This window comes from Macaca mulatta, chromosome 15 (assembly GCF_049350105.2).
Source record: "Macaca mulatta isolate MMU2019108-1 chromosome 15, T2T-MMU8v2.0, whole genome shotgun sequence".
Classification (NCBI taxonomy): domain Eukaryota; kingdom Metazoa; phylum Chordata; class Mammalia; order Primates; family Cercopithecidae; genus Macaca; species Macaca mulatta.
In genome coordinates, this window is record NC_133420.1 from 101,147,898 (window position 1) to 101,161,470 (window position 13,573).

The following is a 13,573-nucleotide window of genomic DNA, read 5'->3' on the forward strand; positions in this document are numbered from 1 at the left end:
TTTGGCATTCCTTGGCTTGTAGCTCTCTGCCTTCATTTTCACATGGCATTCCGTGTGTGTGTGTGTGTGTGTGTGCATCCAAATTTCTCCTTTTTATAAGGACACCAGTCATTTAAATTGGAGGCTCACTCTACTTCAACATGACCTCATCTTAACTAATTACATTTGCGGTGACCCTATTCCCAAATAAGGTCACATACTGAGATACTAGAGGTTGGCACTTCAACACAGGAATTGTGTGTGAGGGATGCAGGGGGGCACAGTTCAACCCATAACAGGTCTGACTTCCCACATAACAGCAACTGATGCAGCTGAGTGACAGCTGCCCTTTTAGACAGGGGTTTCTGTCTCTATTTCACAAGAGGCCGCACCATACCCAATCCACTTCTGCGTTTCCACTACCTGCCTGGCTTTTGTAGGCACTGAAGTTTCAAGCCCTGTTCTGTGCTGCGTCTTCTCAGGTTATTAACTCACACAAGAGGACTGCACACCTGGGTGGTTTTTCCAGCACAGGTGAAGGCTGTGCTGACGTCTGATCCCCCATGGTTACAGGCAGAAGGTGGTCGACTGAGCTCACAGTTAAAGTTGGTGGTAGAGAAGAAAGCAAAGCTAAAGGGGTTGAAGTCATTGGTCCATGTTCTTTCTAACCATTGGAACATACCTGGACATGCTGAGATCAGGGTTCTCACCTCTGACTGTTGCATCTTTGTCCAGCCCTTGATGTAGAGTTCATATAGGAAGAAGGAAAGGAACTCAGAGGGTGTTTGCTCCTGAGTGATGGCAGGGAGGTAAAAAAAAAAAAAAAACAACCCTGGCCTGCTTTCTTAGATGATGTTTCCTTTAATTGAAGTTCATAATGCTAATTAGTTCTGTAGTTCTAAGAGAAATGACATAGGCACTTCAGCTGACACTCAAGGAAGAGAGGCATATCCACCAATAAAAGGCAACTTTAAAGACTCTGTCTTGGTCCATTCAGGCTGCTATAACATAATACCATAACCTAGGTAATTTATAAACAACAGAAATGTATTTCTTACAGTTCTGAAGTCTGAGAAGTTCCAGATCAAAGTGTTGGCAGATCTGGCGTCTGGTGAGGGCCTGTTTCCTGGTCCATATGGCACCAACTCCTTGTGCCCTCAAATTCCAGAAGGGGCACACTAATAAGGGCACCAATCCCATTCCAAAACCTAATCACCTCCCCAAAAGCCACATCTTCTATTACCATTCCCTTGGGGGGTTCATATTTCATGTATGACTTTTGAGAATTCGTGAGTGTCCCACAGACACTCAGATCATAGCAGTTTCATTCTCCCAAAAAGAGACTGTAGGTTGAGGAGGGTGCTGCCCAAACTCATATTTGGAAATCTGATTCCATGAGTCCTTGTCACTTGGCTTCATCTGGTTTGATTGACATGTCATTTGAAATCATTAAGAGCACTTAAGCCAAACTGAAAATATGTGAACATGTGACAGCATGCCATTTTCCTCTGCAGGTTATTTTTGAAGTTGCTTTCAATGGTCCCAAAGGAGGCTATGTTGCCCTGGATGATATTTCGTTCTCTCCTGTTCACTGCCAGAATCAGACAGGTGAGCATTCTCTATCTGTCATTGCATTTTGGGATGTTCCTGTTTCAAAAGATGTTTGTGGTTAGAACTTGTTTTAATTGCTTTTAATTTTCGTATCTTTCCCCTTCTCTCATCCTTAAAAAATGATTTAAAGGTCATTTTTTTCTGGAATATTACTCTTTTTTCCCCCCTCACAGAGGGAATCTAATGTTTCTGACACCATCAGCCAGTTGTCCTATCTTAGGAAGCTTTTATCTTTCCTTCCCAGGAAAAGAAAATTAAATAATACTAACTTATTCTCACTCCATCTTTCTCTTTAGAGGATATCTTGGGACCATAAATGGGTGGCTGGGTAGATGGACAAAGCTCTCACAATCTACTTAATAGAATAATATATTTTAAAAATGCTTTCCAACAGTATGTATCCAAAATTTATAAATGTCCTTATGTTTAAAGATGTTAGTATTTGGTAGACATCTCTGGACAGTTTTAGCTAAATAGCATGTGCTCTTAATTAAACTACTTTCCACTTCCAAGATGAACCCTCAAATTATTTTATCATGATCAGTTTTGCGATTTCATAAATTTGATGTTTAAAATGAGAGAATTATTTTTACTCTCTAGAAAAATAGGTAAGCAAATTGATTCAAAGTGAATTAGAAAGCAAATGTTTTATAATAAGAAGGATAATAATAATGATAACCCAGATATATAAAATTGACCTTACCGTTTAGTGAATTTGTTTCCTTGAGAGACCAAGGGAGACATTATGGTCACCCCGCCTTATTAATGAGCCCTTATTCTTGGTTATGTAGCACGGAAAGTAATTTATGAACTTGGCGTTTGGGGTCTTTCACTTAAGATAGAGTTGGTTCATAATTTAATATGATTTCAGATACATTCTACAAGTCAGGGGACTAAGAAATTTTTTTGGGGGGAGGGGAAGGGGAACTGGGGGTCTTGCTCTGTCACTCAGGCTAGAGTGCAGTGGTGCAGTCACAACTCACTACAGCCTCAAACTCCTGGGCTCAAGTGATCGTCCTGTCTCAGCCTTATGAGCAGCTGGGACTGGCTAGTTTTTTGCTTGTTCATTTTAGTAGAGATGAGCTCTCACTATGTTGTCCAGGCTGGTCTTGAACTCCTGAACTCAAGGGATTCTCCCACCTTGGCCTCCCAAAGTGCTGGCATTACAGGTGTGAGCCACAGTTTACATGGAAAAATATTTTCGACTTGAGCTAAACTGTTACCCCAAAACTAAACAGAAATCTAATCTGCTGAAATTGACTACTGGTTTTCCTAATTCTAATTTTTAAAAGGTTATAAAACAGATAGAACCAGACTAGATTTACATACTTTTTAATGATTTAATCCAAACAATAATCAAAGATTAAAATAGTCTCTAAATTTGATATAACACAGAAACCAACATTGTTTTACTTCTCTACATTTGATTCCTTTCTAATCCTATCAGTTAATATTTCAATTACATTCATAGTAATTTCACAACCTCTTTATCATTATTTTTAGACAAAGTCTTCTTTCTATCACTAGGCAGTGACACTGAAATTTATATTGCCTTGTTTTGTCTATGGGAGAAGAGGTGTTTATCTAATATCTGCACTGGGCAGAGAGTGGGTGAAGAGGCAGCTGGAGGTAACAGAACCAACTGAATCACCCAGAAGTAATGTTCAGAAATGCTCCTCCTTTTGAAAAAAAAGAGAATTTGTGTGAGTTCTTTCCTGCTACACAGGTGGTCTGTCTGGTGAAAGGAAAAGAAAGCATCCAGCAAAACAAGGACCATGTGTTAAGAGGGCTGTTGACCCCTCAGTCTGCAAAGTACAGACTCCTTCTGTGCAGGAACTTCCACATATATGAGTTCTTATACAGTTAGGTTAACCAAGGCTCCATACTCATCTTCAGAACTTCCCACTAAGCCAGTTTGGCTTTAAATGGTTTAATTGCATCATCGTAGTGTTATGCTTAATCCACCAGGAATGTGGATTCACATCCCTATTCTGCTACTTCCAAGCTATGTGGCATGGGTCACGTTATTTAACTTGAGACTCTATTTCCACATCTATAGGAAAGATGGAAGAATCTGTTTCACAGAGTTGTTGGGAAGGTTAATGAGTTAATGTCTGTGAAGGCCTTAGCACAGAGTATGATACACAGCAAATGCTTCATCATGAGACAATACTATTTACTTTATTTTCAAAATATGCCCACCCATCCCTGGAGAACAGTGGGTCAGATTGCAACTAAAGAGAACCAGCAAAGGGTACTTGCTTGATGATTGTGTCAGCTGGAGCCTGCTTTATGTCTTTCATTGAGCAGCTGTGGGCCAGATTGAGTCTTTAGAAGCTAAGCCTTTTAGTTTTCATACTTCATCTTACATTTCACAAATAGTTTATGCCCTTCTGTTTCATAACAGGTGCCAACATTTTTTCCTTATCTTGGTTAACTCCAGACTTCTTGTCTCTGCTTTTCCCAGCTGGATCTAGCATTTTCTTCCCTCATCTCCCTAATAGGCTGAGACAGGAATCATTTCAACATACGAATCATCTTGTTCCCACCATCTGGTTGGGTTTAGAGTTAATCCAATCTCCTGGACCTGAGACCCCTCTCATAGTCACAGGTGCTCAACAGCAATGTCATGTGGCCCTCCAATGAACTGCCCCCCTCCCCAGTGCTTCCAGAGGACAGTGAGACCACCCCCCACTTCCTCTCCATCCCTTTGCCCCCTCACTCTCCCCCTCCACAACCACATTTGTCCCAAATTTTAGAAGATGGGAGCAAGACTTCCTTTTGGTCTGTAAATCTTTGAATGCCTAAGAGGTGATCCCATTCACGTCTAGGAATCCTGCCATAAGGCCCAGCCTCAAACTGAGAGCTCTACTGCTCTGCCATATGCCAGGGACTGGGTAGATCCTAACACTCATGGGTACGCCTCTCAGAGAATCAATACCTAAACCCCAATATCAGCCATTCACTGACAACACACTGCCCCGACCTCTTGTCTATTTGGAAACCCAGGCCCAATTGCTGCCTAGGCTACAGCTAAGGCTGCCCCAGCCTTTCTTATCTTAAATGCCCCCAAGGGTCTCCATAGCCTAGTCAGTGAGCCTGGCCCTTGTTTCCCCATAGGTCTTCAGTGTGGTGCCAGGTCCCACTGCCTCTCCTACCCAAGCCAGCTTTGAGCTGTCTCAGCCTGCTCTTGGGCAGGCACATGCTGAAGTAAAACTACCCTGCAAGGTTGGCAGTGTAGAAAACACATTGCCCCCAGTATCTATCTTTTAGCACTCTAGGGGCTGACGAGCCTTTTAGATCTGTGGGGTTGATGCTGAGTTTCTTTCCATGAACTCCATGGAGCAGAGGAAAGGATGAGAAATGTTCCCAACTACTCTCAAACTGCAACACATTCCTGCTAATTAGATTATCTTCAAAGCTTCTCATTTCTAAAAAGTTCAAATGTCAGAAAGCAAGTAATTAAAGCTTACATTATGATGCTTTTTGGTAAGTTGCTTAAAGGGGCTTTAGTTCTTTTTTTCTTGATCACCAACAGATGCTCAGAGGCTTCCAACTGCCTCTGATTCCTCCCTATGCTTCAAATACATCATTACACTTCCCAGCAGCTCAATTTGTGATCCGCCCTTTACTAACACCTCTGAAACAAGCTTGAAGCAAAGGCTCTGCACCCATTCAGGTCATAAACAGGCCTCTGGCCCCATCCTCAGGAATCAGACACTGTCTCACGGCAGAAGCAGCACTCTAGGTGAAAAAGATTTAGCCCTTGAGTTAGGCTTTTGAGGTTTTCTTCTTTTTTTTTTTTTTAATCAGACCTCCTCAAGACCCCAGGAAAATCCATTTCAAATCTATTCATTAGCAAAATATTATAATCACATCATCAGAAAAATATTTTCTGTATGACTCAGTCTATCACCATGGAGAGAAGTGATCCTTGCTTACTTTTAAGTTTTTTTGATAGGCATTTTTTTTAGTGTCGTTTTAGGTTCACAGCAAAATTGAGAGGAAGGTACAGAGGTCTCTCATAGTCCCCTTGTCTTCATATACATTACTGTCCCCCAGAGTCCACAGTTTACATTAAGGTTCACTCGTGGTATTGTATACTCTATGGATGTAGACAAATGTATAATGATATGTATCCACCACTGTAGTATCATACAGAATATTTTCATTGCCCTAAAAACCCCCTCTATATTCAGGCCAGGCATGCTGGTGCACACCTGTAATCCCAGCACTTTGGGAGGCAAAGGAGGGTGGATTGCTTGAGCCCAGGAGTTGGAGACCAGCCTGGGCAACATGGTGAAACCCTGTCTCTACAAAAAAAATACAAAAATTAGCCAGGCATGGTGGTGCATGCCTATGGTCTCAGCTTCTTAGGAGGCTAAAGAAGGAGGATAGGTTGAACTCAGGAGATAGAGGCTACAGTGAGCCAAGATTGCACCACTGCACTCCAGCCTGACAAAGTGGGACTCTGTCTCAAAAACAAAAAACAAACAAAACTCTGTTTTGCCTATTCACCTCTCCTTCCCCCCAACCTGTGGCAGTTACTGTTCTTTTTACTGTCCCCATAGTTTTGCCTGTTCAAGAATGTCATATAGTTGGAATCATAGAGTATGTAGCCTCTTCAGACTGGCTTCCTTCACTTTGTAATATGTATTTAAGTTTACTCTGTATCATTTCATGGCTTGATAGCTCATTTCTTCTAAGCGCTGAGTGATATTTAGTTGTCTGGATGTACCACAGTTTATATATCCACTCACCTACTGAAGGACATAACTTGGTTGCTTTCAAGTTTTGGTGCTTATGAATAAAACTTCTGTAAACTTTCACGTTTTCATGCCACCTTCCACCCCCTCCCACACATCTAATAACTGAGTTAAGATTCTCTTGCAGTTGCCCAAGAGCACTGCTTTAAGATTCATTCCTTCTTCTACCCTCTCTAGCTGGGAGAAAGAATGAAAAAAAAAAAGGAGGCTGTGAGGGGGAAGATTCATTCCTGATGAGGAAATGACCTACTCTTCTCTTCGTGTATGGCACTTGGCAGTGCCACCCCATTTCCTGAGTTAGACGGCCATCTGTAGATTTGGGACTTTTATTTGTTTTTTTATTACCCAGTAGCAGAGGGGTGACTAATACTGAATACTTTCATGGGGTTTCCTGTGGTCTCACATATCCATGGGAGAATGTCAAAGGATCCTTGTTTGTGTAACATCTTGTTCATTTTTCACAGACTTTATCTTCAGGGCTTAAAGATATACCCTGGTGCTGACAGAATCAGGCAGACCAGGCTGTGGGCTAATCTACCCATCTTAGAGCATTGAGAATTCTCTTCATTTCCTCTTCTCCAATCTGGCTCATCTGGATTTGCTCCTGGTGCACTTCCTAGGGCATATCCCCTGAGATACAATCAGGTTCTAGTTATATAGGAACACTTTTTACCTATTTTTTTTTGTAATGTGTTGTTAATCAGTTACTTTTTAAAATTTAATTTTCTTGGAGCTCTTTAATTTTCTATCATTTCAAACTCGGACATAATTTGCAGGAAAACTACAAAGAACTCCTATATACTCTTCACCCAGCTCTACAAATTAACATTTTGCCATGTTTGCTTTATCTACCGTTTAAGAATAGGTTGCAAACATCATGCCGCTTTACCATTAAATATTTCAGTGTGTATTTTATAATCAAACACGTTCTTCAGCATAACTATAGGATGATTATGGAGTTCAGGAAATTTAATACTGATACAACATTATCAACTTACTTTCAGTCCATACACCAATGTTTCCAATTGCCCCAATAACAACCTTTACAGATATTTGTTCTTCTGGACCAAGATTGAATCTTGCATCCCTGGTAGCATTTGGTTGTCATGCGTCTTTCATCCACTTTAATCTGGGTCAGTTCTTCAGCCCACCTGAATGCTTTCTTGCTTTAGAAATTGACAAATTGAGAATACAGTAAGTTTTTATAGTGAGCTGTTTCATCGGCTCACTGTTCCTAGAGTTCAAATGTTTCTCTAGAGATAATTTTCCAGTTATTCAACACATGTCCTCTCTCCATAATTCTGGATTGTTAGACATGTGCATCAGCATGCAGAGAAGAATCACACTTGGCTGCACCCAATGTATCCCAACTGCTACAGTCACATCCCCTCTGTTCTGAGAGGGCAATCTGAACAGCGTGATTTACAAGCCACTTGTTGATAGGATTAAAAGTTATTCTCAAAAAAGCAGAAGTATTTTATTTGTATAAATGTATGTGGTGCAAGTACAGTTTTGTTACAGGCATAGATTGTATAGTGTTGAGGATTTTAAGGCATCCATCCTGGAGTAACATACATTGTACCCATTAAGTAATTTCTTATCTTCCATACCCTCTCCTACTCCCTCACCCTTCTAAGTTTCCACTGTCTATCATTCCACTCTGTATCAGTGTGTACATATTACTTAGCTCCCACTTATGAGTGAGAGCATGCAGTATTTGTGTTTATGTGTCTGACTTGTTTCGCTTAAGATAATGACCTCCAATACAACCATGTTGCTGCAAAAGACATAATTTCATTGTTTTTACGGATGAATAGTATTCCAGTTTGTATGTACATATGATACTTTCTTTATTCAGTCATCCGCTGATGGGCACTTAGGTTGATTCCTTATCTTTGGTACTGTTAATAGTGCTGAGATAAACATACAAGTGCAGTATCTTTTTGGTATATTGATTTCTTTACCTTTGAGTAGATACCCAGTAATGGGATTGCTGGATCGAATGGTAATTCTATTTTCATTTTTTTGAGAAATCTCCACAGTTTTCCGTAGTGGCTGTACTAGTTTACATTCTCACTAACACTGTGTAAGAGTTCCCTTTTCTCCACCTCCTCACCAACATCTGTTAATTTTTGTCTTTTTATTAATAGCCATTCTAAGATATCTTGTTGTAGTTTTAATTTGCATTTCTCTGCTGATTAGTGATGTTGAACACTTTTTTATATACCTGTTGGCTGTCTGTATGTCTTCTTAAAGAGCAGAAATCTTTTATGTTCCCTCCAGGCTATCTGGGGTGAGGTATTTATAGAACAGGGTAAATAATACCAGAACTCGGTGAAGTCAAAGCAATAGCAGTACCCATGACAGATCTGTGACTCTTTGACCTGCACCATTTAAACTGAGTGATGACTTTCTTCAAGCAGATCAGCTCCTATTACTGATGGCAAAGTAGACAGCAGCTGTGCTTCTGACATAGAGATTGAGCAACAAAGGAAAATTGTTTCTGTAAAACATCTAAAATCTTCATCTTAGAGACAAATTGAGTCCCATAAAATATCTTCCTTTTCCCTTTTTTCATTTTAAAACTTTTATGAATGAATTGTGAATTGTGAAGAAGTATATGAATAAATGTTCACAGTAATGAAAGGAAATTTCTTTTGAAATCGGGTACTTCATTTTTATAATGTGAATAGTGCTCCTTTCTCCCCTCCCTTTAGAAAGGAAAAGAACAATTTTCCTGTCATGTTGAAACGCTGGTTTGATGCTAACCTGTCAGCAAGCCCTTTGGGTAAAGATATTTAGTTGTGTTTTACTTCTTCGGTCTCCCCTGGTACAAATGTGTATATATAAATATCTGTCAACCAGTCGATGTAGTCCTTTGAGATCTTTGGGACAGATTGTCATTAACTTTGTTTGTCCTTTGCTCAGAACTTCTGTTCAGTGCCGTGGATGCCAGCTGCAATTTTGAGCAAGATCTCTGCAACTTTTACCAAGATAAAGAAGGTCCAGGTTGGACCCGAGTGAAAGTAAAACCAAACATGTATCGGGCTGGAGACCACACTACAGGCTTAGGTAAATCAGGCATCTGTCTATGTGGGTACATCTTGGGTAGTCGTAAGCTTTATTGGCCATTCCTACGTCATACCTGCAAAGACGTTGACTTAAAGAAAAAAGGCAACTGTGAAGAAGCAAAGACAATCAGTAATCTTGTGTTTGACAATTTTTTAAAATTGAAATTCAAGTTGCTATGTCAGCAGACCTATTTGCTAGTTAATTAAACAGGCAAATTCTTGTAAAATATTTAGGAACTCACTTTAGATGCAATACCTTTAAGGAAAAAAATCTGTTGAATTGTATTTATATGAAATCTCCAGAAAAGACATATTCCCACAGATAAAAAGATTTCAGTGGTTGCCAGGGGCCGTGGCAGAGGGAATAAGAGTGTTTAATGAATATGGGGTTGCCTTTGGGTGATGAAAATGATCTGGAACTACATAGTGGTGATGGTTGCACAGCATTGTGAATGCTCAAAATGCCACTGAATTGTGCACTTTCAAATGGTTAAATGGTAACTTTTATACCATGTATATTTTACTATAATTTAAAAAATCTATTGTGGAGGGGAAAAGCTATTAAAAAATGTTGAGTGGACACTTGATGGATATACTTAAAAGGAGCTTTTGGAAACAGGAGTCTGAGTGCTCCTTGTGTAGGGATTACCTATTAATTTAATGATAGCCTTTGTGGAGCCCAACCCAGTGTAGACAAGTGCAAAGAGCTTGATCTCAAGGAGTTCAGCGTCTCATTCACTTATTCAACACATATTTATATACTGGAGACTGAGGTGAGTTTACCATGGAGCTGGTGAAGCTTAGGTTCCAGGGCCCCTGCCTTGTACCAGCCCTGAGAAAGGCCTTGAAAGAGCCCTCACAATTTCGTGCTTGTAATTTTGTTTCTTTTCTTAGAGGTTGCCTAACCTGTAGAAATAAAGGCCCTACCGACTCTATTCTGACCTTGGGCTGATTAACTGGAAAATCATCTCTAGAGAACCATTTGAGTTCTGGGAGCAGTGAACTGATGAAATGGGGACCTGTTTGGGACAAAAAGACTCACCATACTCTCAGTTTGTCAATTTTCAAAGTAATAAAACATTCAAGTGGACTAACTCCTGGGGAAATACAATAGTGAACAAATCTGAAGTGAATCCTACCTTCACTGGCAGACAATCTTTTCAGTGGGCAAGAGAAACATTAGACAAATACATACACAAACAAACTTATAATCACAGGTTGTGGCAAGTGCTGCTGTCAGGGAGGAAAAAGTTTTCCTCTACCCTCTTAAGTTCCATGTTTGGACCTGAGAATTAAAGCGATGTAAGACAGATTAGCAAGAAAAAAAACACAAATTTTATTTCATATTTTTACTTGTACTTGGGAGCCTTCATAAAAACAATGAAGACCCAAAGAAGCAGATAGGCCTGAGAGCTTCAATACCATTTTAAACAAAGGATAATAAAACTGTGGAGAAGTAGCAGGACAAAAAAGAAAGGGGGGTTAGGGGGCTTAAGTTTCCAGGGGCAGTAAATTGTGGGAAAGTGACTAGGAAATATATGAAGGAAACTAATGGAAGATGAGGGTTATGTTAGTAAGTTTGTTTGTACAGATCCATTTTGGTGTCAACTCTCAGTCTTTAGTGACAGAATGTTCTTCCCTTTCTGGGACAGGGAGAACACCTTGTTCGTAGGAAATTTTATGACCTGCTCTTAAGTATAATAGAAAAGGGGAGGTCAAAGGGTCCTTCCTGCCTCTGCTGTTTCTCAAGTGACTTTACCTCAAAATAATCAAAATGCCAAAGTGACATAGTTTGGGGTGGCATGTTCTGATCCCCTTCTTTCACAGTAGAAAGAAATGAAGAGAGAGCTCTGAGAGAGAATAGAGGGAAGAATCTAATTTTGGTTCAGCATTCAGGGAAGGTTTCTCTGAGGAAAGCTGCTGTTAGCTGGGATAGTGGGCGTGACCCGGGCAGAGGGAACAACATCTGTGAAGGCCTTGAATTTGGAAAGAGCTGGTCACACCACAGAATAGGAAGGTCTGTATGGCTGCACCGTGGGGAGGAATGGTGAGGAGGAGAATGGAGGAAAATGATGTCAGAGAGGGAGCTAGATCCTGGGTGTGGCAGGCCACAGGAAGCATTTGGAATTTTATTATAGAGGACATGAGAAGCCACTGACAGTTTTTAAGCGGTTCCCAGATGAAACTCAGGTTTCAAAAAGGTTGTTCTGGCTGTTGTACGGCCACCCATAATAGTCTGCTCAGGCAGCCATAACAAAATACCACAGATTGGGTGGCTTAAACAACAGACATTATTTCCTCACAGTTCTGGAGGCCATGAGTTCAAAATCAAGGTGCCATCAGGGTGGTTTCTGGTGAGGGGTCTCTTCCTGGCTTGCAGATGGACACCTTATCATGTGTCCTCACATGGCCTCTTGGTGTATGGAGGGAGAGAGAGCTCTGGCATATCTTTCTCTTCTTTTGAGTTAAATAACTGGGTAAAACTAAACAGTATACAAAGACTGAGGCACCCAAAAGAAAACTGACAGGAGGAGGAGCAGAAAAAAGAAACAGAAAAAGAAGGTGGGTTTTGTTTTTGTTTTTGTTTCTTTTCGGCCCAGGCTTTCCAGGATACAGGAACTCATTTTAAATTGACCATGGGGATGGTGGGAGGGGGAGGTTCCTAATTTTATTTTTCTTTGTTATTTAGAAGGAATAAAGGAAGAACACAGATCTTCAGCACCTGGGAGGATCCATCTGATGAAAAACCTGCTCTTCAAGGGCAGGTTTAACATTTGACCAAGAGAGGAGTAAGCTCTGCCCAGACACAAACTTCCACAAAGACTGCCAGGCCAGCCTGAAATCCTGCCATCTCTATAGGTCACTAAAGAGATAATAAGAAAAAATCTGCCCTGGGCCTTCCATTCACTATGGTTCAGTCCTCGGAATATACAATCTAAGTCAGATGGTTGACCCAAGCAGCTGGTATCTCCAAGACAATTTCATCCTTTTTGTTTTGTGAAAAGTGTAAATCCTAATTAATGACTGAAATCTGGGCATGTGCTATAGAAAATCTGTACTGGTTTATAAGGTTTACTTAGAATTAAATGAGGTTTCATTTCAATGAGGCGCATGGATGTTTTCTGTCACTTAAGCCACAGACATTAGAAAATGCTTTCTATCATTTAGAGCATAGCTGGTAGTCTTTGCTGTCTAGTTCTACTACTTTAATCACATTTTACCACTTGCTAATCTAGATTGGATTATTTTGCATTGCTGATATGCTTTATCTTGTTTGCAGGGTATTACCTGCTAGCCAACACGAAGTTCACATCTCAGCCTGGCTACATTGGAAGGCTCTATGGGCCCTCCCTACCAGGAAACCTGCAGTATTGTCTGCGTTTTCATTATGCCATCTATGGATTTTTAAAAATGAGTGACACCCTAGCCGTTTACATCTTTGAAGAGAACCATGTGGTTCAAGAGAAGATTTGGTCCGTGTTGGAGTCCCCAAGGGGTGTTTGGATGCAAGCTGAAATCACCTTTAAGAAGCCCATGCCTACCAAGGTACAGTAGAGCCAATTTGTCCTGTGTCCATGTTCAGTTGCTGGACTAGTTTGTGAATATCCATCTAGCTACTGTCAACTGGTGAGATATTATTTTCCTTTTGTTCAGGCCTACGGCCTCACCCTCACACCCTACTCCCAGCCATATACAGATTAATCCTTCAGTTATTTTCTGTTTTCTGGGTCTCTGAATCACAGCCACCTAGAGTTTGCTTTTTGTTTATCTCTTAAATTCCCTGAGACTAATCCAAAGACTGGGAGTACATGAATAGTCCAAGTTCAACAGCTGAACTTTAGTTTGAAACTTTAGTCATAATTCTGTCTCTCTCTTTCTCTTTCCCTCCCTCTCTCAAATGCACATACACACACTAGTGGGAATGCTAGTATTTTGAAAAGGTGAAATCAGTGAGCCTGGTTCTGCATTGAGGCTTTAAGGTTAACAACCTAAGGCTCTAGCTGAACACAGGATGAGAAAGCTCATTAAAAAATACAGAAACAACACTGCCCTAGCCAGAGAGAATTTACATAAGGTAACTGTCAGCATCTGATTTTGATAGAAATGAGAATATAAAAAGAGATCTTTATTGCAAGGGGAATGGAA

At 40.5% G+C, this 13,573-nt stretch overlaps 1 protein-coding gene and 1 long non-coding RNA gene across 3 annotated transcripts in view; one reads left to right on the forward strand and one right to left on the reverse strand.

Annotated features, from left to right (window-relative positions):
* MAMDC2 (MAM domain containing 2) overlaps nucleotides 1-13,573 on the forward strand; it is a 171,412-nt gene that overhangs the window by 84,553 nt on the left and 73,286 nt on the right. For both annotated transcript variants that reach the window (XR_001440120.3, NM_001265965.2), the window contains 3 exon segments: nucleotides 1,494-1,587; nucleotides 9,285-9,428; nucleotides 12,708-12,973. Coding sequence is in view for 1 of the 2 variants with exons in the window: in NM_001265965.2 (NP_001252894.1) it covers nucleotides 1,494-1,587; nucleotides 9,285-9,428; nucleotides 12,708-12,973 (504 nt within the window). In the remaining variant the exon portion in view is untranslated.
* Nucleotides 821-8,390, reverse strand: LOC144334722 (uncharacterized). Its single transcript, XR_013404876.1, has 2 exons — nucleotides 7,355-8,390; nucleotides 821-1,626 (listed from the first exon to the last, which is right to left on the reverse strand). It is a non-coding gene; the product is annotated as an uncharacterized LOC144334722 (long non-coding RNA).